At 64.0% G+C, this 24550-nt stretch overlaps 2 protein-coding genes across 3 annotated transcripts; one reads left to right on the top strand and one right to left on the bottom strand.

Annotated features, from left to right (window-relative positions):
• The first annotated feature begins 370 nt into the window (after window positions 1–370).
• Window positions 371–11548, top strand: LOXL3 (lysyl oxidase like 3). Of its 2 annotated transcripts, XM_086464112.1 has the most exons (15): window positions 371–680; window positions 1365–1528; window positions 2676–2887; window positions 6064–6123; window positions 6373–6592; window positions 6892–7072; window positions 7355–7509; window positions 8376–8549; window positions 8693–8848; window positions 9105–9267; window positions 9541–9784; window positions 10261–10376; window positions 10517–10653; window positions 11132–11243; window positions 11475–11548. In XM_086464112.1, the coding sequence occupies exons 1-15, from the start codon at window positions 371–373 to the stop codon at window positions 11546–11548; spliced, it is 2478 nt and encodes an 825-aa protein (XP_086320238.1). The 2 variants fall into 2 exon arrangements, with proteins under 2 accessions (XP_086320238.1, XP_086320239.1); XM_086464113.1 differs by lacking the exon at window positions 8376–8549.
• A 2583-nt stretch (window positions 11549–14131) lies between these two features.
• On the bottom strand, window positions 14132–24493 carry HTRA2 (HtrA serine peptidase 2). The gene is made up of 8 exons (XM_086463803.1): window positions 24144–24493; window positions 22036–22240; window positions 21771–21965; window positions 21472–21504; window positions 20904–21012; window positions 20001–20070; window positions 14700–14795; window positions 14132–14388 (listed from the first exon to the last, which is right to left on the bottom strand). The coding sequence occupies exons 1-8, from the start codon at window positions 24491–24493 to the stop codon at window positions 14223–14225; spliced, it is 1224 nt and encodes a 407-aa protein (XP_086319929.1). The 3' UTR covers window positions 14132–14222.
• Between the last annotated feature and the right edge of the window lie 57 nt (window positions 24494–24550).

The following is a 24550-nucleotide window of genomic DNA, read 5'->3' as shown; positions in this document are numbered from 1 at the left end:
TTTCCAGCTGGCTCTACTGGGGGACGCACACCCCTCTGCCTGTCTGCCGTCACTGCCCTGTGCCGCAGGAGATGCGACCCGGTGGTGCGGTGGGATTTCAGTAGCAGCCACTGGCGGAGGGGTGCGAGGTGCTGGGGGGCGCTGGGCAGAGCCTGCACCGGGGTGTGCAGGGGGCTGCGTGCGGAAGGCACCCAGTGGGCAGCGAGAGCGGGCTGGCTCCAGCCTGGGACGGGTGTGCTGGTGCTGAGCGGAGCTGCCTGTGAGCAGGGGTTTAACCAGCACGGGGCTGGAGGAGGGGAGCCGGTGTTTCAGCGCAGCGCGTGCGTCCCGCACACCCTGTCCCTTTCTGCCCTTGCAGAGCCAAGCTGCCATGGGAAGCTGTGGCGTGTGGGCATGGCAGGAGCTGCTGGTGCTGCTGAGCAGTGTGTGGCTGTGGGTGGGCAGCGCCCAGCCCACCCCCCCAGGCCCCACGCACCCCCCCGGACCCCAGCTGAAGTTTCGCCTGGCTGGCTACCCGCGCAAGCACAATGAGGGCCGTGTCGAGGTCTTCTACAACGACGAGTGGGGCACCATCTGCGACGACGACTTCACGCTGGCCAACGCGCACGTGCTGTGCCGGCACCTCGGCTTTGTGGCTGCCACTGGCTGGACCCACAGCGCCAAGTACGGCAAAGGCGTTGGTAAGAGAGGGGCGGTGGGCGCAGCCCCCCACACTGCATGGCTGGGGCCAGCCTGGCTGGGGCTGCTTGTCAGCCTGCTGCCATGGGGCGGTGTGTGCCACAGCGGGTCTGCAGGCGCTGTTGGTGGGGCGGGGGCAGGCAGGTCTTGTGTTTGCCACGTGTGGCAGCATGTGTGCGCGTGTGCGTGTGCACATGTGCGTGCGTGCACATGCAAAGTGGGCTGGGAAGCTGCGCGTTTGTGTGTGAGCTGCTGTGCATGACCCAGGGCGTAGGGCGGTTGCAGGCATGCACTAGAGCTGCGGGGCTGAGCGTGACCCTGGGTGGTGTATGGGCTGCAGGTCCAGGCTGGTGCGGGCATGCGGTGCAGAGGTGTAGCAGGCTGTGCTGCAGGTGAGATGCTGTGCAGACCCCGGGGCACATGTTAGGTGAGGGCTTTATGTCTGGCAGAGCAGCCCCTTCGGGAAGTGGAACCTCCCCATCTGCAGATCCCTCACTCAGGGCTTTACTCTTGGCATTTCGCTGGACTTAGCTTTGTGCCAAGGGAGGGCTGCCCCCAGCCCAACATCCACACTCGTGCTGTACGCCTGCATGGTCCCTGGCCGTGCTCCACGGGCACCTTCCCTGCTCCTGGGGGATGCTGCGTGGGCTTGGACCCCCCTCACCCCTGGCCCTGGTGTCTGGCAGGGCGGATCTGGCTGGACAACGTGAATTGTGCCGGAGGCGAGAAGAGCATTGGGGACTGCAAACACCGGGGCTGGGGGAACAGTGACTGCAGCCATGAGGAAGATGCTGGTGTCATCTGCAAAGATGAGCGCATCCCAGGCTTCAAGGACTCCAACATCATCGAGGTGAGGGAGCTGCTGGCCAGGGTGGGCAGATGGCTGCGCAGTGTCCCGCAGAGCCAGCTGTGCGGAGCACTGCCATGGGGCAGCCCTGCTATGGGGCACCCCTGCCTGGCCTCAGTCCTCCCTGAAGAGTGGGGAGGCAGCTTCCCCACCACACACTGGCAGGCTCCCATAGCCTTAGCCCTGGCACACAGGCTGTCCCCATCTCCCTGTGGAGGGGGGAATGTGCTCCCGCACTGCCCTGGCTCCCTGGACCCGCAGTGCCCCTGCGCCGCATGAGCACCTGTTTCCCTGGGGTGCACCCAGCCCAATCCGGCTCCAGGGCCACAGGGAGCAGCCAGCACTGCAGCAGGCACATCTCTCCCTGCCCTGCCTGCGAGCGCAGTGCTGCCACGGCCTCCCCTGAGCATCCCGAGCTGACGCATCCCCCAGCAGCTTTTCTCTGTGCCAGGTGCCTGTCTCGCGCCTCTGCAGCCTGTTTTCTTCTTTCTCCTGCCTGCTGGGGACCCTCGGTCCCAGACCTGCTCCTCCACACCGCACTCCTCCAGCACGCTTGGCCTCTCCCTCTCTCTGTTTCTCTCTTCAAGGCTGTTTCTCTGACCAGCTCTCGTGACTGCCCTTGCGATCCCAGCTGGGGCCCCTGTCCCTCCTAGCCACAGTGTCTGCGGAGGATGAGGCTCTGCTCAGGACGTGGCTTGGGTGTGGGGACAGGGCACAGCTTGGGGCACGGGATGCCAGGTCTCCTGCAAAGCGAGGGGAGCTGGGGCCATGTCCTGCAGGCTGTGCCCAGTGTCCCGGCACCCCCTGCTGCCATCCTGCTCTGAGTGGGTGCCCGGGCGTGAGGTGGTCTGGGCACACAGGATCCCGAGGTGACCACTGGCCGTCCTGGCTGCACTCCCAGGAGATGCACTTGGGGGCCAGGGAGACATGGGGCACTGGCTACACAGGGTGGGATTAGGTCCTTGGCCACACAGGGCCATTGGATGTGGCCTGCAGGGATGCAGAACCTGGCTGTCGCTGTTCCCCACCTGGGCCTGGGGACCCCATCTCCTGCGGGTGCCAGCATCCTCGGGGCATCTCTGGGAAAGGGCTGGCGGGGAGCCGGGGCAGTGGGGTGAAGTGCAAGCCTGGGCTGGCCTGTGTCCTGCAGACTGAGCAGAGCCACGTGGAGGAGGTCCGCCTGCGGCCGGTGGTGTCTGGGGCCCGGAGGCAGCTGCCGGTGACGGAGGGCATCGTGGAGGTCCGCTACAAGGATGGCTGGGCGCAGATCTGCGATGAGGGCTGGGACAGCCAGAACAGCCGCGTCGTCTGCGGCATGATGGGCTTCCCTGCTGAGAAGAAGGTCAACAGGAACTTCTACAAGTGAGTGAAGCCGGCAGGGAGCCCGTGGGGCTGGGGTGTCAGAGCAGAGCTGGGGGCACGGGGCTGGGGCAGAGCTGGGGACGGTGCCAGGGACACGGGGCAGTGCTGGGGGGGACAGCAGGGGGCCATGCTGTTGGGCGTTGTGGCTCCCCAGCATCCCTCGCTCCCTGCTGCTCACCAGTCCGAGCCCCAGCTGGCCGTATGGGCACTGGCTGACCAAGCTGGGTGGCCACGGCATGGCTGGGGGGCCATGGCTGCCCACCTGCCCTGTGCATTGCTGCAGAGGCTGCTCCAAGGTGGCAGCTTTTGCTCCCTGGCAGTGGCGCACCTCCACATTTCCCTCCAGCGGGGAGTGTGGGGGTCCCCATCCTGAGGGGAGGTTTGCAGCCGAGCTGGGTGGGGGTGCTCCAGCAGCACCACGGCCCGAGCAAGGGGTGCGGGGGCGTAGGCACGGACACGCTGCTCACGGTGTGGTGCCCAGCGCGGTGCCCGGCGCTCCTGACCGGGCAGCTGCGGTGTTGCTCCTGCAGGCGATTGGGGCGCGCAGCTGGGATGAAGGGCCGCAGCCCGAGTCCGGGCAGCAGGTAAGGGGCCGGGGCGCCCCGTCTGCTGAGCCCTTGGCAGAGCTGGGCTGTCCGGCCCCACCGGTCTCTGCTGCCGTAACGGATCCCAGCACAGACAGATCCGGACGGAGCAGACCGAGGGCCCAAGCTGTGCTGGACAGGCAGGACAAACCCCACGCCAGTGGGATTGCCTGTGCGTGCCGGGGTCCCCTGTCCCTCATGAGAGACAATCTTCCTCCCAGGCCGGCCGTGCCCCAGACAGGGCAGCCCCCACCCCGCACACCGGGCAGGAGTCCTGGCTCGGGGCGCAGGGTCTGTGGCGCAGACCCACCGTGGGCAGGACCCCCTGGGAGGTGCAGAGAGGGCTGCTGCGTCCTGTGCTGCGACCCCGCGGGGACCAGGAGGCCTTGGAGCGGAGCCGTCTCTCCTGGCGGATGGGGAGGGAGGGCTGTGGAAATGGGCTGCTTTCTGCAGAAAGCAGCAGTGGGGAAGCTGGGAAGGCTGTGCGCCCCTCCATTCCCCACAGGGTGGGCTGGCGCGGGCATGAGAGCACTTGCTCAGCAGTGCTCGCAGTGCTGGTCACCAGGGGGATGGGCACGGTGTGGCATGCCTTGTCCTGAGTGCTGCATCTGCTCAGGATCTCTTGCACCCTCTGCCCACTCGCTGTTGCTGCTTTTCTGCCAGTCCCAGGGGATAGTCTGGCTGCCCTTTCCCTCCATCCCTGAACCTGCTGCTGGATTTGGTGGTGGGTGTAGTGAGCCAGAGCTCATCCTCTCTGGGTTATGGCATGGCACCTCTCACCTGAGCCCACTGCTGCACGGAGACATTGCTCTGCCCCCAGCACACAACCTTGCCTGGGTCCCACCACCTTCCCTGGTGCCGAAGGTGCCCTACACTCTGGACCCGTTGTGAGCTCTTCATTACTTCCCAGCTTTGCGTCCGCAACAATCGTCCTTGCCAGCTCCTGCAGCCATGCCTGCGCTGGTGATGGAAATCCAGATGGGGTCAGCTGGTGGAGTCTCCTCAGACACCCCCCCCACAGGTCCCCCTCCCTGCAACGTGCTGTTACTGGTCTGGTTTGGTGCCGACTGCCCCTTTTCCAATGAGTGGGTATTCCCCCTGCAGCACTGGGTGAAATGCTTTGCAAAGTCCATGATGCTGCAGTCTGTTGCCTTCCCTCTGCCTGGAGCAGGAACTGCCTCCTGAAAGCCACATGCTGGTTTGCCAGGGCTGATCAATTTGGGGCTGCAGGGCTGCAGTCATATGTGGGGTCACAAGCTAATCCAGGCTAGAAGGGATCTCGGGCAGTCCTGGCCCAATCCCCCACATGGAGCAGGGCCAGCTGTGGGTAAGCCCAGGACTTCATCCAGTTGGCTTTTGAAAACCTCCAAGGATGGAGATCCCACAGCCTCGTGGCCTCTGCTCCAATGCTGAACAGTTTTCCTTACACCAGATCTGAACCTCGCGTTGCCCATCATCATGCCTGTTTTCTCTCGAGCTCTTCGCCCCCACGGCTGGACGAGCCGGGCTCTGGCTCCCTGACAGCCCCTTGCGGGTGCAGGTCAGCTGCTTCCAGAGCCCCCTGGAGCCATCTCAGCCCCAGGCTGGAGCAGCCCCGCGCCCCCGTGTCCTCCTGCCCCAGCTGTCTTGTTGGCTCTCCCCAGGGCTCACACCGCTTAGCTGGTGTCCGTCTTGTACTGGGGGCCCAGCACCGGGTGCAGAGTCGAGATGTGGTTTCATGAGTGTGAACAGGTGCTGCTGTCCTCTGGCTGGCCGTTTGAATCCCGGCTTCTGGCAGCCCCGTGCTGTGGCCTGGGGCTCGCTGGGCTGTGTGGGCTGACGTGAACCTGCCACTGGCCCACAGGGTCAGTTGCCAGGCTTGGTTTTTGCCTTGTCCCTGGGGGGTGTCAGTGCCCTGCCCTGTTTTGGGGCACGACGCTCTTCACTTCTTGTGGTCCCTGGGGTTTTGGCCCTGCTCAGCATCTTTCTCCCCGAATGGAGTGAAGCAAAGCATTTGAGCGTGTTGGGACTGTACCTACAGGGCAGCCTCCTCTTCCCTGCACTGCTCAGCGTGTGCCCGGGGAGCTCCCCTCACTGGCAGTGGGTCCTCACAAGCCTGCAGCGAGTCTCACCATGCCTGTGGCATGGGGGAGAGCACCTGCCGCCTGCCCCGCTTGCTTGGTGCTGTGCTTGCTGGGCGTCCTGCTCCACTTGGAGCACAGCACAGTGACGGTGTCTGATGTCTGGACGAGGACATGGGCACACCTCACTTGTACCCGACAGATCAAATCATTGCCGCTGGTGTTTGATCTTCTGCTGCGTGACAAGGCAGCACGGGATGTTGCTGCATCCGGCACGGTTTCCTGGTGGGATGTGGGCAGGAAACTGCACCACTGCTGTGGAGGGCAGTTGTGTTGCATTGCTGGCAGCAGATGATGCGGTTGCACCCATGCGTGACGCGAAGGGGACTTGCATGAGTCTCTCTGGGGGGCCAACGTGTCCAGTTCAGTGTTCGGTTAAAGCCGGGCAGGCTGTGCTCCCCGTGTCGCTGCAGCCGGCGGAGGTGACAGCCCGAGGCCCCAGGCTCCTTGATGGTTGTTTTCTGTTTTCCAGGCTGGCCTCCAAATCTCAGCCTAAACAAAAGCGCAGGGAGGACGTAGGGTCGAAGAAGAGGTAAATGGCTCCACTGGAGAGCCTGAGTGCCAGGAGCCCTGCTGAGCCCCACCGGAGCTGTGCGTGTCCCCGTGCTGCTGGGGACGTGGGGCAGGCGAGGGGTGGGCACCTGCGGGCACAGCGTGGCTCTCCCGGGGGACAGTGCAAGGGGCTCGGACAGCGAGTGCAGCCGCAAGCAGGGTGACCGTCGACCCCTCCGCTGCCGGCTGGCCGTGCTGGCTGTGTCTCAGGGCTCCTCTCTCTTTGCAGGCTGTTCACGGAGCGGCAGCAGCTCAACTACCGTCTGCACTCTGTGTCCTGCACGGGGACGGAGGTGCACCTCTCCATGTGTGCCTTCGAGTTCTACCGGGGCAACACCTCGGCCACCTGCGGGGCTGGCATGCCTGCCGTCGTCAGCTGCGTGCCTGGGCCCCTCTTCGCCACTGGCAATGCCCACAAGAAGAAGCAGCGCCAACAGCAGCAGGGCCAGGTGAGCCCTGCAGGGAGGGGGTCCAGTCCTGCGGTGGCCTACAGCCAGCCGCTGCCCTGCTGGTGGGCTCTGTCCCCGCGGCTGCACTTGAGAGTGGGTGAGCAGGTCCCTGGGTGACCAACGCATGGAGCAGGAGGCGGGAGCGGTGTCCTGTCCCTGCACATCCCAGAGGCACGGCCAGCAACCTCTGTGCTGTGCTGTGTTGTGCCACCCCGTGCCATGCCGTGCTGTGCCATTCAGCACCGCGCCGTACCGTGCTGTGCTGTCCCCTACTGTGCCCTGACCCTGCTCCCCTGCAGCCACGGATCCGGCTGAAGGGTGGTGCGAAGGTCGGCGAGGGACGCGTTGAGGTGCTCAAGAGCAGCGAGTGGGGCACGATCTGTGACGACCGCTGGAACCTGCTGTCAGCCAGCGTGGTGTGCCGCGAGCTGGGCTTCGGCAGCGCCAAGGAGGCCCTCACCGGGGCACGCATGGGCCAAGGTGAGGGTGCTGGGGTGGAGGGGCCAGGCATCGCCCTCCTGGGCCTGTGGACGAGGGGCTTGTCCGGGTGCAAGGCTCTACTCGGCTGGGGGGCAGCAGCGCAGGTCTTGCCCCGAGCATCCCCAGGGGACTGTGGCCACTTGACCGTGCTGCCCTGGGCAGCAGCTGTGGGGGTGAGAGCGCGCCAGCCTCCCTCAATGCATGCCGAGGAGCAAGGGCAGCCACGGGGACAGGATGATTATGGCCGTCCCTGGGCCCTGAGTCCTGCTACCCCCCCGGCAGGGACGGGGCCCATCCACATAAACGAGGTGCAGTGCCTGGGCACCGAGAAGTCCCTCTGGAGCTGCCCCTTCAAGAACATCACGCAGGAGGACTGCAAGCACACGGAGGATGCGGCCGTCCGCTGCAACATCCCCTACATGGGCTACGAGACCCTGGTGCGCACCGCGGGGGGGCTGCCGGCATCCGTGGGGCCACGGTGCCTGATGACTCCTGGCTTCGGGGCCACCGGAGCGGGGTGCTGGGGGAGGGCCCACGGGACCGCTGTAGGATGCCCCATCATCTCTCCTCCTCTGTGCTCCATTGCACCCCACACATTTCCCCCTGGTCTGAGGCAAGGGCTGTCCTGGGGGGCTTGGGGATTTTGCGGGTGGGAGGCCCAAGCTGCCCCTGGGAGGAGAGAGGTAGAAGGAAGGCCACCGGGGGCTCCAGGCACCCTGTGGTGCCCCACTGCATGGAGTGGTGTGGGGCAGCTGCTCCCTGCTGCTCTCCCTGCTGCCAGCCCCTGCCAGCTCCCCAGCAGAAGCACTAGAAAAAAAAAAAAAAAAATCGCTGTGGGACAACCAAGAGATTTTTTTTTACTGGTGATGAAATGAGCAAATGGAGCCACGTGTTCCTGTTTGCCCTGGCCTGTCGTTTCATCTGCTTTGGGCTTTTTAATAATTTTTAACTCTCTCATACCTGTCATTTCTGAAATGAGAATGCCATTTCAAAATGAACCATTATCTCTGCTTTGGTGAGACAATTCCTAAACTCACAAGCAATTTCTTGGCCCCAAACGTCCCATTTTTTGGTGAATTCCCTGCTGACCAAAGCCGTGCCTGGCTCTGCTCGGCTCCTAGCTGCCATGTCCCTGCGTGCCCCGAAGCCCCCAGCCCAGGGCCAGCTGGGGTGCTGCAGCACCGGGGATGGGGCAGCTGCAGCCGCTGCGGGACGGGCGCTGGGGAGCACCCTCCTGCGGGATGCAGCCCAGCAGCGGGAGCATCACTTGTGATGGTGCTGCTGCCACTGCCTTTCTCTGCAGATTCGGCTGAGTGGGGGCCGGAGCCGCTTCGAGGGGCGGGTCGAGGTGGCGGTGGGGGCTGCCGACGGGGACCAGCCCCGCTGGGGTCTGGTCTGCGGTGAAGGCTGGGGTACGCTGGAGGCGATGGTGGCCTGCCGCCAGCTGGGTCTGGGATTCGCTAACCACGGCTTACAAGTAGGTGCCAGCGCCAGCTTGCCCAGGGCAGCGAGCCACCACCACCACTGCTCCGTGGGGATGGGGACAGGGACAGGATGGGGACGGGACGGGAGGCGGCAGGGTGCGGGGTGCCTGCTCACGGCCCCAGGGCTTCCCCGCAGATCCGCCTGGCCGGCGGGAGGACGGCGTTTGAGGGCCGCGTGGAGGTGAAGCGAGGCAGTAAGTGGGGCATGGTGTGCAGCGACGGCTGGACCACCAAGGAGGCGATGGTGGCCTGTCGCCAGCTCGGCCTGGGCTACTCCCTGCACGCGCTGACGGTAGGTGCCGGCCGGGAGGCCCCCGGTGGCCCCCTCAGCGAGCGCAGGCACCAGCACTTCCCGGGCGGCCGTGGGGCCATATGGAGGCAAAGGGCCGTGGCTGCTCTGTGCCGCGGGACGGGACCCTTGCGGGCAGCCTGGGCGCGTGGGCAGGGCTGCGCCATGGGGGGGGTGCTGGCTGCAGCCTGGGCGTGTGGGAGCTGGGGCACCCACGGCAGCCAGCCCTGCCACCCACCCTGTCTTGCCCTCTCCCCAGGAGACCTGGTACTGGGACGCCAGCAACGTGACGGAGATGGTGCTGAGCGGGGTGAAGTGCACCGGTCATGAGATGTCCCTGAGCCACTGCCAGCACCACGGCACCAGCCTGAACTGCAGGAACACGGGCACACGCTTCGCCGCGGGGGTCATCTGCTCCGAGAGTGAGCGGCGGCAGGGCCTGCGGGCGGCGGGGTCTGCAGGGGATGGTGCTGTGGGGCCAGGGGCTGCAGATGAAGGGGCTGTGAGCAACGGGGATCCGGGCCATGGGGTTTGCAGAAGACTGGGCTGCAGGGTCAGCCTGTGCCCAGCTGATTGGGAGGGCTCGCATCCCCCCCGGCTGATGCAGCCCTGCCTACGCAGGGCGCTCGCCCCGTCCCTGCTGCTGCTGAGCACTGGGGTGAGCACCTGTCCCTGAGCCGCTGCCTGCTCCCCAGCTGCCTCCGACCTCCTGCTGCACGCCCCGCTGGTGCAGGAGACGGCGTACATCGAGGACCGGCCGCTGCACATGCTGTACTGCGCCGCCGAGGAGAACTGCCTCTCCAGCTCAGCCCGCCTGGCCAACTGGCCCTACGGGCACCGTCGCCTGCTCCGCTTCTCCTCCCAGATCCACAACAACGGCCGCGCCGACTTCCGCCCCAAGGCCGGCCGGCACTCCTGGGTCTGGCATGAGTGTCACCGGTGGGTGCACAGCACGGGCAGGGACAGGCCAGGGAACAGCCTGGGCTGGGGAAAGGGTGATGGTGCTGCTGCGGTGGGCCAGGCGAGGGTGACTCCAGGTGAGGGTACACCGGGAGAGGCACCTTCTGCTGCCCAGGGTCCAATTTTACCTGCTTTGGCTCAGGGCTGTCCCTGGATGAGCAGTGCTGGGGCTGGGCAGGGATGGGGCTGCAGACTGTGCCCTGCAGCTGAGCCCCCCGCTTCCCTGTGCCATCTGGCTGGGGACAGCCGTGTCCCCTCCCAGGGCAGGACTGAGCTCTGCCCGACCTTGCAGCGCTGTGGCCTCAGAACAGGGGCTGTAAGGACCTTCCCCGACAGCGAGGGGCTGGGCAGGCGGAGGAGGGGGGGGGGGCCTGGCGTGGGTCACCTCCTCCGCCCTAAGCTCCCCAGCGTCCGGGCACTGGTGCAGCCGGGGCGCCACGGGCTCCCTCTTGCAGGCACTACCACAGCATGGACATCTTCACCCACTATGACATCCTGACCCCCAACGGCACCAAGGTGGCAGAGGGACACAAGGCCAGCTTCTGCCTTGAGGACACCGAGTGTGAGGAAGGTGGGCGCCACGAGGCTTTGCGGCCCCGTCCCTGCCTGTGTCCCTGCCATGGGGCTGCCCATGCTGGGGCCAGGCGATGCGGGGGGCGGCATGGGGGGGGGCTGCAGCAGGGATGAGCCATGCTCTCTTCCCGCCTGCAGACGTGGCCAAGCGGTACGAGTGTGCCAACTTTGGGGAGCAAGGCATCACCGTGGGCTGCTGGGACCTCTACAGGCACGACATCGACTGCCAGTGGATCGACATCACTGATGTCAAGCCAGGCAACTACATCCTGCAGGTGCTGCAGCTGAGCCGCCCTGGCCCCTCTTGCAACCCTCCCACGTGCACCCCGCCTCTGCCCCGCACCCCCAGCTCTCCTCGTGCCCCAGCCACCCAGCCCTCTCCTCCCTTCTCTGAGCAGGCTGGAGCACGGTGGGGCTGGTGGGGTGCGCGCCGGTGTGGGATGGTGCCCGTCCTTGTGCCCAGAGACCTGCAGGGCTTGTGTGGGAACTGCTCAGGCGTGTGTCAGCCCAGGTTTCCCTGCTCTGAGCAACACTGCTCGTGGGTGCACAGTGCACAGTGACAGGGCTGCCCCACCCCAGTGGCAGCCAGCGACTCCTCGGAGCCCTCCAGCACATCCCTCTGCAGCCAGGGAGACAAGTCCTGCTGGGGCTGGGGCGCTGGGGGCCGTGTCGCAGGCAGCAGCTCCACCGAGGCTGGGAAGGTCGAGCTGACAAGGTGTGGGGGCTGCGACCCTCACTGTCAGTGCCCCACAGGTCGTGATCAACCCCAACTTCGAGGTGGCAGAGAGTGACTTCACCAACAACGCCATGAAATGCAACTGCAAGTACGACGGGCACCGCATCTGGGTGCACAGCTGCCACATCGGTAACAGCCCCGGGAGGCGGCACGGGGGGCTGAGGGCACACTGGGGCGGGGGTGTCCCGGCAGGCGTGCCCCAGGAGGAGGGCAGCGAGGGGGCGGGTGGCACTCTGGCCGGGCTGGCGCGGGGAGGCAGGGGCTGGGGTCCTGGGGGCAGCTGCAGTGGGAGCAGAGGTGCTGGCGGGGCAGGCGACGTGCAGCGCCGGAGCTGACAGTTCTTGCCCTCTGCCCGCCCAGGCGATGCGCTCAGCGAGGAGGCCAACAAGCGGTTTGAGCAGTACCCGGGTCAGCTCAACAACCAGATCTCATAGTGCACCGGCCCCAGGGGAGATGGGCATCTCCCTCCCTCACCCTGCACGGGTGGGAGGAAGCTGCTGGGGGGCCGGCAGGGAGGCCTCATGCCCGGCACCGCTGCCACCGCGTCCTGCTGGGGACTGCCCGGGACCCGCCGTCACCAGCTGCCCTTCCCCACCTCAGGGAGCTGGTGCTGGAGGTGCTGCACCCCTGCGCCTCCCAGCCTGGGGCCACCACCCCAACCACTGGCCAGAAGACTCTCCGCCCACGTCCCCTGAGCTGCAGCACATGGGTACAGTCTGGGAGGTCCTGTACCCACCTCACGCCCCCCTCCTCTCCCAGTCCCTGCTGTCCCAGCTGCGCCCCACCTCCTGCTCCCTCCTTCTGCCCCAGTTCCTCTCACCCCTGCAGCCCTCCCCAGGGCTCTGCCCTCAGCTGGCCCCAGCAGGGCCCAGGACTCACCACCCATGCAGGGACTTGCACCCCTGCACAGCCCTGGCCAAGCCCAGGGAGCCCCTTGTCCCCCGAGGATGGTGTGGCTGCCGTGCCCTGGCAGCACTGCCTCCAGCCGCCCGGCAGCGGTTCCCACACCCATCTCTTAGCTGTAATTTTATTTTCTCTATAAAGTTAAGTTCTATTTCCCCAACGGCTGCTGGCTCTTCCCTGGGGTGGGACGAGGAGCCTAGCAGGACTGGGAGACACAGCACAGCTCATGCTGCAGGGCTGGCCGGCAGACACGGCACAGTGTGGGAGCTGCCCCCCATCCCGTGCACCCCCCTCCAATACCCACACGGCCCAGGGAAGCTCCCCCCTGCCCGGGCAAGGACCAGCCTCACACCAGCACCCCGGCAGCTGCTTGCACCACCCCGGCCAGTGCTGGGCTAGAGGAAGACGGTACCAGTCCTGGGAGAAGCCCGGGTGGGTGGGAGGAAGGGGCCAGGAGGAGCCCTGGTGTTGCTGCTCTGGCCTGGCACAGCCCCACAGCACTGCACCAGAGGGGCCACCCGGGCACAGCAGGAATGTGGTGAAGTGCTGCTTCCCCCACAGCAGCTGCGATGCCGACGTTACTGAGCAGAAATCCCACCACGAGGCTGCAACCCACGAGCACTGCAGTCTCTACACTGCAGTAGAGATGGGCTCGACTGGTGTGGAGGGAGCAGAGCCCAGCAGAGGCAGGGGCAGAGACGCTCAGACACAACCCCAGGGCAAAGGCAGGGACTCCCCGTCTCCTGCAGCTCTCGCAGCCCAGGCGGACACTCGGGTCCCGCCTGCAGCAGGGAGCAGCACAGAGGCAGCTTCGGCCACCTCCACGCTGCCGCGGGACAGACGCCTCTTCCCCAGGCCCGGGGGGAGGCGAGGGGCAGCCGGCGGCTCCAGGCGGTGGAAAGCCCTGCGGTCAGCGCTGCGGAGCAGCTATGTGAGAAACGCCGCCCGGCGTCTCAGCTATTTCCCCTGCGAGCAGCCGGCTGGGCCTTGCCGGGGGAGCAAATTCCTCTGGCGAGGCCAGGGCAGCCTGAAAGGAGGCCTGTTCTCCGGGGCGGGAGGAGCGCAGCTCCCGGCCGCCCTTCGCCACAGCACCCCCAAGGAACTGTGCTTCTTTCATCTCCCAAAAATAACAGGCGGGGGCGAGGGCCGGGGAGCCCTGTCCCTGGCAGGGCCTGGCTCGACGCGCACGTTCCTGCCGCCGGAGCTGGGCCGGACGCAGCCCAAGGCAGCCCCCGCCACAGAGCCGCCTGCCCCCCGCAGCCCCTGGCTGGGGCTCCTCCGGGAAGGTGAGAAACAGCCGGAGCTGCTCCTTCCCAGAAGGGCCGGCCGGGCTCCCGGCCACCAGCTGCAGAGCACAGGGAGGGCCTCAACTGTCCCCAGGGCCCAGGCTGCGTGTGGGAGAGCAGAGCTGCAGCACGGACAGACCCCGGGCTGGGGGAGGGACAGGCAGCCCCGAGGAGGTACGTGCAGCCCCGCAGGGGCTCCCGCCTTCGGCCCTCCCGAAGCAGCTGCCCTGGCCATCTCAAGAGTCCAGCATCGACACCCCTTTCACCACTGCCCAGTGCAGATGCCGACGCAGACCTTGGGGCATTTGCAGTGCTCCCAGTGGGAGCAATCTGATCAGACCGATATCTGCCACGTCCTCTGGCCTCACGGGCACAGCCACAGCAGTGAGCACAGCAGGGAGGCAGGAGAGCCGCCCCGGCAAAGCCTGCCCCAGAGGAGGTGGCCTCACCAGCCACCGCTTGACTGGTGCCCATGTGTTAAGAGACAGAGGAGTCAGATCCCAGCCTGTGTGGGTACTAAGTGGGTGGCAGGACACCTCTGCTCTAACACTGCAGAGGTCCCTGGGGGCACAGCCAGTGTGCTCCTGCCCAGCTGGAAGGACCTGTGTGAGGACTGACAGGAGAGGCAGAGTCCCATGCAGCCCAGCCTGCCCTAGGCAACTGCAGCTGCCGCCGTGGGAAGGAGGCCACGTGGCACTGGGGGTCCCTAGAAAAGTGCTTTATTTGCACACAGAGGGGAATGCTTGCACCACAAGTCCACCCAAGCACCGGGCTGGGGCCCCCCCGCCTGGCCCCTTCCAGTCCCTTTCGAGCCCTCAGTCCGTCCCTGGCCGGCGCATGGGCACGGCTCAGCCCTGCGTCCTCGGCTCTCGGCCAGCACCGCCAGCCAGCGCCCGCAGCTGCCTGCGCGACGGCACCGCTACTCCGTGACCTCGGGGACAACGCTCACCAGCAGGGTGTCGTAGCCACGCCGCACCAGCAAGGCCAGGCTCTGCTGCGTCCGTACGGCCTCGTACACGTCCTCCGCGCGGCGTGACGCCTGCCCGTTGATCTCCAGCACGACGTCACCGGCCTTCATCCCTGCCCTGTGGGGAGAGCGACGACAGGAGGGCACAGTGGGCGAAGCAGATGCTCAGCTTCATCTCCCCAGAAGGAGGGAGAGTCAGGCACTACAGGAGCCTTGGGCTGCTGCACCAGGCGTCCCTCCAGCCGCACGGGTTCCTTGGCCCACGGGACATCGAGCCTGGGCAAGGGTCACCGGCTGGTTTCTGCTGCAGACCGACGGCTGCGGGGCCCAAGCCCGGCTGCTCTGGAGCGAAACACCCAGAGCTATACACCTTCCATCCTGGACGGCTGCTCTCTCACACCACCCCCCAAGGCACAGGGCAGCACTTACTGGTGGGCTGGGGAGCCAATGATCACCTTGTGGATTAGCACTCCGTAGGAGACATCGGGGAAGCTGGGGTCACGCAGCTTCAGCTCAGCCAGGATGCTGCAGAGTGAAAATCAGCACCAGGTGAGGAGCTGGGAGGCAGAGCAGGGCTCCCACCCCACCATGACTGCGCAGGCACAGAGACCATGGCGCAGAACCTCTCCTCCTGTGTCCCTGCGTGCTGCTAAGTACAAGTAACCGGCTGCAAACCCCAGGGGCACCCAGACACCACCATCTTCCTGACAAAAAAACACAGGGCAAAAGTCCTAAACTGCGCCAGGGAGAGCTGGGAACTAGCAGAGCAGCTGCCAGTGGGATGACGGCTGCTGGCCCTGCACGTCCCCTACCTGAGCAGCCCCACGTCAGACCCCCCCTCCTGCTATCGCGTCTACCCCTCCCTGCTGCGGTTTCCCTTCCCTGCCTTTGGCGCGCAGGACACTGAACAAAAGCTGCGCCCTCTCTTTTTGCCAGGCATGTCGAGCAGAGGCACACCCACACCCCTCCTCCAGAATCTATAGACTAAAGCAATCCCAGATCTTCCAGACTTCCTGCAGATTAGGTTTCCTAAACCTAGCTTAAATTCTGCACCTCTCACTGCTCCTCACCCCTCCTGAAAGCATCCAGAACCAGCCACAGCACTCCAGCTGGACCTCACCAGAGTGGGGGGACCATGCATCGTGTAAGCACTCTTCCCTCAAACGCTGTGCAGCAGCTCTGATCCACAGCAGCCCCAGGAATTCTCAGCCTCTCTGCCCAGCTCCTTGCTCCTCATCAGTACCTGTTCGGTCCATTACGGCTCCCCGCCTCACAATGGTCCTCACTGAACTCTGCTGTATGTTTTCACAGACCTTGGCAAGCTGACATCCCTTCCTGATTTCACAGGATTGCAGCATGGTTGAGGTTGGAAGGGATCTCTTGAGATCACCTAGCCCAACGCCCCTGCTCAAGCAGGCTCTGTCAGAGCAGGTCACTCAGGACTGTGTCCAGTCAGGTTCTGAGCATCTCCAAGGCTGGAAACTCTCTGACCCCTCAAGGCAACCTGTGCCAGGCTTTGACCATCCTCCTCACGGTAAAGAAGTGATTTCTTGTGTTGAGGTGGAATCTCCTGTGTTTCAGCCTGTGCCCGTTGCCTCCGGTCCTGTCACCGGGCACTACTGACAGAACTACCGATCTGGTGTTTACCAAGTTCAGTCTGTGGCTTCGCCTCTGCCCCCAAAGCTGAACAACACGTGCCCTTACGCAGGTCTCTACAAACAGGGTAAACGCGTGATTTTGTGATTTAGGCTACATAGCACTAAGTGTGGCTGCACCTGGCTGTGGCGAGTTGTTGACCCGGGCTGGCAAGTAAGTCCCCACCCCGTTGCTCAGTCACTCCCCCAGCAGGATGGGGGAAAGAATTTGAAGGGCCAAAGCAAGAAAACTTGTGGATCTAGATAAAGACAGTTTAACAGGCAAAGAAAGAAAAGGAAAGGAAAAGGCAAGCGATGCAAAGGCACTCGCTGACCCGCTCCCACCAGCAGACTGATGCTCAGCTAACCCCCGAGCAACGGCTACCTGGGAAAAACTGCCCCCAGTTTTACTGCTGAGCACGACATCACACAGCACGGCCAGTTCAGGCCAGCTGTCCCGGCCGTGTCCCCTCTGGCCTCCTCCCTGGCGGTGCGGAGTGAGAAACAGCGCAGGCCTTGACCCCGAGTAAGCACTGTGCAGTAACAGCCGAAACATCTGCCTGCTACCAACAGCTTTGGTCACAGACCCGATGTTACTGAGCAGAAATCCCACCACGTGGGCTGCTGTGAAGAAAACGACTCCATCCCAGCCAGACCCAGCCCACAGGTCAGTCAGATGAGGGGTCCGTCTTCCCCACCACCCCATCACCTACAACACTAGCTCTGGGTGACACAGTTCCCCAGATGCCTATGGCCTCCAGCTGCCGGCTCAATGAGCTCCAGAGCTGTAGGCTGCACCTTTGCATTTGAAAGCCAGTAAGATCTTTCTTCTGTAAAAGTCTTCTAGTTGCTCTTTTAACCCCTACATCACCAGCAAGTACTACAGAATCAGAGAATCATTTAGGTTGGAACAGACCTCTGAGATCATCAAGTCCAACCGCTGACCTAACACCACCGTGCCCACTGAACCGCGTCCCCAAGTGCCACATCTACACGGGTTTTGAACACCTGCAGGGATGGTGATGCCACCACCTCCCTGGGCAGCCTGTTCCAGTGTTTGACCACTCTTTCAGTAAAGAAATCTTTCCTGATGGCCAGTCTAAACCTCCCCTGGTGCAGCTTGAGGCTGTTCCCCCTTGTCCCATCACTTGTTCCTTTGGAGAAGAGACCGACCCCCACCTGAACACAACCTCCTTTCAGGCAGTTGCAGAGAGCGATAAAGTCTCCCCTCAGCCTCCTCCACACTAAACACCCCCAGTTCCCTCAGCCGCTCCTCACAGACCTGTTCTCCAGACCCCTCACCAGCTTCGCTGCCCCTTGCTGGACATGCTCCAGCACCTCCATGTCCTTCTTGCAGGGAGGGGCCCAAAACTGCACCCACCATTCGAGGGGTGGCCTCGCCAGTGCCCAGTACAGGGGCACGATCACCTCCCTGCTCCTGCTGGCCACACCACGGCTGACACAGGCCAGGATGCCGTTGGCCTTCTTGGCCACCCGAGCACACTGCCGGCTCATGTCCAGCCGGCTCTCGACCAGCACCCCCAGGGCCTTTCCCGCCGGGCACTTCCCAGCCACTCCTCCCCAGCCTGGAATGGACACCATAGCTGGGATGGATACCTTGGTGGAGAAGGACATCTGCGTGGGGTTGGTGGGACCCAAGGGCAGGACCCGGCACTTGCCCTTGGTGACCCTCATGGCATTGGCCTTGGCCATCGATCCAGCCTGCCCAGGTCCCCCTGCAGAGCCTTCCTGCCCTCCAGCAGATCAACACTCCCACCCAATTCCATGTCATCTGCAAACTGACTGAGGGAGCACTCGGTCCCCTCGTCCAGCTCATCGATAAAGGTGTTAAACAGGACACGTCCCACCACTGAGCCCTGGGGGACACCCCTTGTGACCGGCTGCCAGCCGGACCGAACTCCAGTCACCACCACTCTGGGCTCGGCCGCCCGGCCAGTTCCTGGCCCAGTGCAGAGGGCACCTGTCTGGGCCACGAGCCGCCAGCTTTCCCAGGAGAACGCTATGGGAGACGGTGTCACAGGTGTCACTGAAGCCCAGGTAGATGGCATCCACGGCCGTCCCCTCATCCACTAGGCGGGTCACCATGGGAGGAGATCAGGTTGGTCAAACAGGACCTGCCCTTCATGAAGCCAGGCTGGCTGGGCCTGATCCCCTGGTTGTCCTGCACGTGCCTTGTGAGCACACCCAAGATGAACTGCTCCACAACTGTCCCCGGCGCCGAGGTCAGGCTGATGGGCCTGTATTTCCCCAGGTCCTCTTTCCAGCCCTTCTTGTAGATGGGCGTCACATTGCATCAAGAACCAACTGATGTTTTGGACGTCCCTCTAGTAACACCCCTGACCAGCAGCACCCCCCAGCAGCAGCTTCATGTAGAACCTGTTCCAAATAATCAGTGTCTCTCTGCTTTGCTGTTTTCAAAGTCCTTGGCTCAGTCCCTACTTTGTGCTGAAGATGACTGCAGAGGGCTGTGCTAGCCAGGGCCCTGTCCCTTCCCATGGTTATTTGAGGCCAAGGTGAGGGTACCTACAAGCTGCACCACAGCTGAGCCCAAAGCCACCGCACACCCCCGTTCCCTTCAGGCAGCAGAGCTAAGCTGGTGTTTCAGGAAGCTCCTGCCTGCTGGACCACCTGTGCAGCAGGACCAGGATGCAGAGCAGCTTGTACCCAACACGGGGCTTCTCCTCCTTCCCGTGGCAGGGCAAGTTTGTGGCCTTTCAAATAGGCACATTCAGACAGTGTAACCACCCGATTCCAAGGCGCGCAATCCCTTGCTGGGAGATCTTCCCAGCGACTGGGACAAACAAGCCTTGCAGTCAGATGGCTGCCCTGGACCAGCTGCCAGACTGCTCGCTGGCCGTGCTGAAGCTGGACTCGCTTCCGAGGAGCCCCGTCCCAAGCATTTCACACTCCCTCCCTGACAGGCTTCGCCCCGCATGCCCGTCCAGTGAAGCAGGAGGAGGTTGGGCCCACATCCCACAGCTTTGCAGAGTACCAGCACCATCTACTGGGCACCTGCTGGGCACGCCAGCAATGCTGACGGCCCCCACCCACCCCACTGCCCCGAATCTCAGGAGGCACAGAGCGTGTGCTCCTCCGTTTGTCTCCCAGGCAGGAACCCCAGAGACTGCTCGCGGTGTCCAGAGATGCCGGCAGCCCACAAACTCAACCAACCGCAGGACCACGAGAGCTTTAGGGAAGGGAGAGCACAGCCCCAAAAGGTGTTCCTGCCAAGCACGCCACAACCACCAACCTCACCAGCACGCTGAGCCCCAAGGTCTCCTGAAAGGTGGCTGCAAGAGCCAAGGAACCAGAGCAAGGCACTCTGTCCCTGAAAAGGAGAGCTGTTCTCAGAGGTGAGAGTGCAGGTCTGGCATGCTCCTAACGCCTGCCCTTGCTGCATCCAGAAGGCTGCTGGCAGGCGTTCCATGAGGGTGAAGAGTCTCAGACCCACAAGAAGTCATCCTCTTCCCACTTGCCAGCGCTGTGCTGGTCAGCACCACAATGACTTCCCTCCAGAGGCAGCACCCAGCCTTCCTGCTGAAACCCAGGAGCCTGCTCTCCGGCCTGTCTGCCTCCTCCCTCAGTCAACTCTGCTGCGTTTCTTATTCTGAAAGGCCCATATTCAGGAACTGTTCCTGCACTGCAGCACCTCACCTGGCAGATCCCTCCTCCCAGAGTACAACTTGCCCAACCGTTTCTCACAGCTCTCGGCTGGCACGTGGCGCATCTCTCAATCACACAGTGTCTCTGGGGCCTCTTTGCTCATGCTGCGTGCCAAGGGCTCTTTATCGAACTCCTCCCAACAACAATTACAGACTGATCTGGTCCTCTTGGGGGTGGGTTCAGGGATCTGCTTAGAGATTCTGCCACAAGTGCAGAAACTTGCAAAGTTCTAGTTTACCTCTGACACAGCCTAGAGCCTAAACACAACACGAGCACAAAGAGATTTGAGAGTGAATGCTTAAGCTGTGAAGACAAACCTCCCCAAAACAGGCACTCTCAGTTTGAAAGATCCCATCACACAGTCACCATGTCCCGACAAGGTCCCTTTGCCCCCCGACCTTAGAAGACGTACCTTGGTGTAAGAGTCAGCATCATGACCCCGATGTAACGGCGCTTTGTCTCGGCATTGCCAAACCAAGAGCCTGTCAAAGGAAAGGACGTCAAACGACAAGGCTGGAAACAGGCACGCACTCAGAACAGCGCTGGGCTGAGCCAGACGAGTCACAAAGCCCACACACCTAAGGCGGACATCGTGCAGAGGGAGTCGCTCTGATTCCCTGCCAACAGCTTATTTAAGTTCCATTTACCAGTTACAGCTTCACAGTTATTGCATACTTCGTCTTCCTGGTTCGACTTGCCATTTTTTTGACTGAGAATATCACGCCACGGTGTCAGCGTGAGAACCAGATAGCAAGACCCTGCATTAACTCAATTATCACAAACATAAAGGAACAAAAAGGGACAATGTTCTACATGACTAAATTCAGTACCTGTCCTCTACAATACAGACGAATCCTGCACCCGCATTTCCATCAGCACACACAAGGCTAAGTGGCCCCCAGCGTCCAGGTCATCCTTTCCCTTTCTGAACACCAACGAACGGTCCACTGATTTTCCCATATGAAAAGTAGCAATGGACAAAAAACCCCAAAATAATCCTCACCTACTTCCGGGGCCTTAAGTGCAAGCTACCTGGGCTGCTTTAAGTCTTTATCTGCAGCGGATGCAGCCGCATCCTCCCTGCTCTGTGTCAGGCCGCTGGGGGCAGGGAGTAGCAGCACAGCTTTCCCACAGCAGAGGGGAGTTTCATGCCAGATGGGAGAATCTTCCTACCCCCAAAGACTCCTTCTCCCACCCTGCTTGCCCCTCTCCCAGAAGACGGGCCCAGAGCCCAGCTGTGCCAGAGCTCCCCTCTTTCGACCTCCTCCTCCAGGCCTCCTTCCCCCGGCACCAAGCAGGGAGGCACCCAACTCACTTTTGCGCTGCTCCTCCTTTTGCAGGAACTTCCGCAGCCGGTCCGAGGGGATGGCAAAAGAGATGCCCGATGTCACCTTCATGGTGTTCACCCCGATCACTTCGCCATCCTGCAGGGGAAAGGGCACTGTGCTATTCAGCCTGTATTGCTGGGGAGAGGAGGGGAGCCACCCTGCAAGCCTGGGGTCCTGCCTGTGCGCCCACCCCTTCCCAGCCTGCTCCCCCGGCAGCCTGCCTGACCCCTGGGCAGGGACCAGTCCCATGGGCTGCAGCCCACGCAGCCCCTCCCTCTGCCCTGCCGGCATCAGCCAAGCCAGCCTCACCAGAGCAGGGCTCGGCTCCGCCACACCAGGGTCCCATCGGCTCAGGCTCCCCAAAAAGGACACTGCCCAGGGCTCCCACACTGGGCTGACCCCCTGCTGCTCCTTGCAAGGAGCCTGGAGAACGCACAGTCCCTCCCTCCCAGCAGGCAGCCGTAGCACCCGCAAGTGCTCCCACCGAGGGGCACCGACCAACGGGCACAGCACGCCTCTGCCCTGGCCAGCGAGGGTGCAAGCAGGAGAACTCACCAAGTTGACGAGGGGGCCCCCAGAGTTCCCGAACTGCAGCAGAGGAGAGAGCAGTGAGCAGGCCACGAAAGCAACATCCTCGCCCAGCAGGACCCGCGGCAGGGCGGCAGAGTCCAGAGAACAGGGTCAGGCTGAGAAACGCAGCCAGAGCCCGGGCAACTGGACAGACTCCTGTCACCTTCCAGTGCTCTGTGTCCAGCCCCTTCTGACCTCACGGCACCCGCAGCCCCTCCCCAGCTCCCCCCTCCCCAAAGAGGGCACCCGGGATGAGGTGCTAACCCGCCGCGCACCGCCCTTACGTCGATAGCAGCGTCGGTCTGGATGTACTCCATGTCTGAGGTGGCCAGGCCCAGCTCCCGGCTGCCCCGCTGGGCAGAGCTGACGATGCCGGAGGTGATGGTGTTCTGCAGGGCGAAGGGGCTGCCCATGGCCACCACGAACTCCCCCTGCCGCACCTCAGAGGAGCGCCCGAGGGGCAGGGTGGGCAGCGGGTGCTGAAAGAGAGGAGGGCGGTGAGCAGGTGGGAGGGAACGAAGGGAGCATCTCCACAGCCACGGCACAGACCTTGGGCTTGATCTTGATGGTGGCGATGTCTGCAACCTGGTCCACGTCCTGCACCACAGCGTCGTACTGCTCGCCGCTGGCCAGCTTCACCCGCACGCGCCGCCGGTTCGCCACCACGTGCGCGTTGGTCACGATGAGCCCGTCCGGGGACACCAGGAAACCCGAGCCGTTAGAGATGGGCACGTCACGGCCTGAAAAGGGATGCCTGCAAGGTGGGCACAGGTCAGGGAGGGGTGGCAGGGACCCCGACGCCACTGGTGGAGGGCAGGCAGGGGCCAGGCAGGCTGGGTGGCCCGCACTGGTAGCCCTAGAAAGAAGCGGGGGACAGTGATGATGTCTGGGCAACACCACAATGGGGGAGGCTCGCGCCCTTCCCCGTGAAAGGTCTCCATCTCTAGAGCCTGCACAAACACGCGTGCAAGAGGGGAACAAGCAGGAAGAATCGGGAGCCTGCGCACGCCCGCAAAGGTACGACCCTGCTGGGACCCGTACACGAGGGGAGAGCTGCGATGGACGGTGCAGGCTCTTTGGGAACGAGCAGCAAGGAGGCAAGTAGGAGGGGCTGAGATCTGCACAAAGCAGCCTGACCACATAGAGCCTCGCCTCGAGGCAGGTAACAACCACGTGGGCAGTGATGGGGACATCCTCTTTAGACAGCTAAAGAAAAGGTCATGATGGCAGGCCCTGGTCCCCGTGTGGGACACCAACCACCCTGACCTCTGCGGGAAGGCTGGGCGCTGAGCGGGGCAAGGGACCCAGTGACGGAAGACACAGGAAGGGCCGAGGTGATCCATGTCTTTTTGCCTTGTTCCTCCTGAGTCCCTGCGCCCTGAGGCAGTCTATGGGAACGCAGCATTACGCAGAAGATCAAGGGAGGGATTGCTGAAGCCAACCGGACACGCACAAGCCCATGGCACCACACAGGACACACGCGAGGGGGACGGCTGATGTCCCTGTGAGCGCTCAATGTCACAGAGGGGCTCCTGACAGCTGGAAAAAGGCAAATATCACGCCAGCCTGCAAGATTGCCGAGAAAGAGGGTCCTGAAGACCGCAGGTCAGTCAGCTTCGCCCCCACCTCTGGCAAAGTTACGGTGCAAATGCTCCCAGAAACCACTGGCCATCCCACAGCACACGGGAAAGGGACTGGGGGCAGCCAGCACGGACTCACCAATGGCAAATCGTGCTCGACCGACCTTGCCGGCTCCCACGGTCAGCGAGCGGCTGTGCGGACAAGGGGTGAGTAGCGGATGTTGTTCACCTGATGCAGGGTTTTGGCGCAGCCTCCCACGGCACCCTTCCAGACACGTGGGGGACACGCGGACTGATAATCAAATCAGGTGAACGGAAAAGTGTCTGGACAGCCAAGGCCCAAGCCCAGCTGGTGGTCGGCTGCCAACAAGGAGCCTCAGGGACCGAGTGAGGGGCCAACACCACTTAACGCCTTTCGCGTTCAGGCACTGGAGGACGGGACGCTGCACACACTGGGCAGTCGACACCGCACTGGAGGGAGCAGTCCACAAGCTGACGGGCAGAGCTACTCCTCAAAGGTGCCTTGACAGGCCTGAGACGCAGGATGGCAAGAACATGATTGAGTTCAAATGCAAACACAAAGTCGAGCTTCTGGGACAGAGCAATCCTCTGCCACAGGGCAGCCTGGGGCCGCTGCCTAGAAGGCAGCTTTGCCGAAAAGGCCCCGGAGGACAGGAAGGTGGCAGCGTGACAGCGGCGCGTCCCTGTGGCGAAGGCCGACGGCATGCGCAGGCAGCGGCGTGAGGGGACGGATCCGTCCCTCCCGCGGCACCGGTGGGACCCTGCCCGGAGGCCGTGCCCGGTTCAGGCTGCCTGGGACACGAGATGGGGCGGCAGCGGGAGAGCCCAGCGGAGGCTCCCGAGGTGGCCAGGGCTGGGGGCTGCGCTGTGCGGGGGGGGCTGTGAGGGGGACACTGCAGACGGGGGGATCCCTCCCCGGGGTGTGCGGGGGGCCAGACCCTCCTCGGAGGGGCAGCACGGGAGGCGACTGGGCCAGGGTCAAGAGGGAGACTTCCCCGTCGGGCAGCGGGCAAGCCGGCTCTGCGGGGCCCGGGGGCGGCCGCCCGGTACCCGTACCTGCCCACAATCTCCACGTAGACCAGCGCGGGCGCCGTCTTCTCCACCACGTCGGCGATGAAGTTGAAGGCGGCGCGGGGCGAGGCGGGCGGCGGCGGCGGGGCGGGCACGGCGGCGCGCAGCGCAGGCAGTGCCGGCCGGCGGCCCTCGCCCTCCCGGGTCCACAGCAGCACCAGCGCCGCGGCCCCGGCGCCCAGCGCCGCCGCCAGCGCCCGGCCCCCGGCGGACGGAGGGGGTGGAGGAGGGGGCGGCGGCGGGGGGGGGGCCTCAGCGGCCCCGCACAGCGCCCGGCACCAACGCACCGCGCCTGGCCGCAGCGGGACCCGGGCCCACCGCGCCAACGCCGCCATGCTGCTGCGGGCCGCCGCGGGGCACGCCGGGAGCTACAGTTCCGCCCCGCCGGGGAG

This window comes from Leptosomus discolor, chromosome 4, assembly GCF_034619465.1.
Source record: "Leptosomus discolor isolate bLepDis1 chromosome 4, bLepDis1.hap2, whole genome shotgun sequence".
In the NCBI taxonomy this organism is placed as follows: Eukaryota; Metazoa; Chordata; class Aves; order Leptosomiformes; family Leptosomidae; genus Leptosomus; species Leptosomus discolor.
Note: the sequence above shows the minus strand (reverse complement) of the source record. Positions and strands in the feature narration are given on the sequence as shown.

Bases quoted from the DNA above. Each gene is read 5' to 3' on its own strand.
- LOXL3 (XM_086464112.1), top strand. From the start codon at position 371: ATGGGAAGCTGTGGCGTGTGGGCATGGCAGGAGCTGCTGGTGCTGCTG. The intron at 6,593-6,891 runs GTGAGCCCTGCA...GCTCCCCTGCAG, and splicing joins GCCAACAGCAGCAGGGCCAG to CCACGGATCCGGCTGAAGGG. The intron at 9,268-9,540 runs GTGAGCGGCGGC...CCTGCTCCCCAG, and splicing joins GGGGGTCATCTGCTCCGAGA to CTGCCTCCGACCTCCTGCTG.
- HTRA2 (XM_086463803.1), bottom strand. From the start codon at position 24,493: ATGGCGGCGTTGGCGCGGTGGGCCCGGGTCCCGCTGCGGCCAGGCGCG. The intron at 21,505-21,770 runs GTAAGGGCGGTG...CCTCTGCTGCAG, and splicing joins AGACCGACGCTGCTATCGAC to TTCGGGAACTCTGGGGGCCC. The intron at 21,013-21,471 runs GTGAGTTCTCCT...TTTCCCCTGCAG, and splicing joins GGGGCCCCCTCGTCAACTTG to GATGGCGAAGTGATCGGGGT.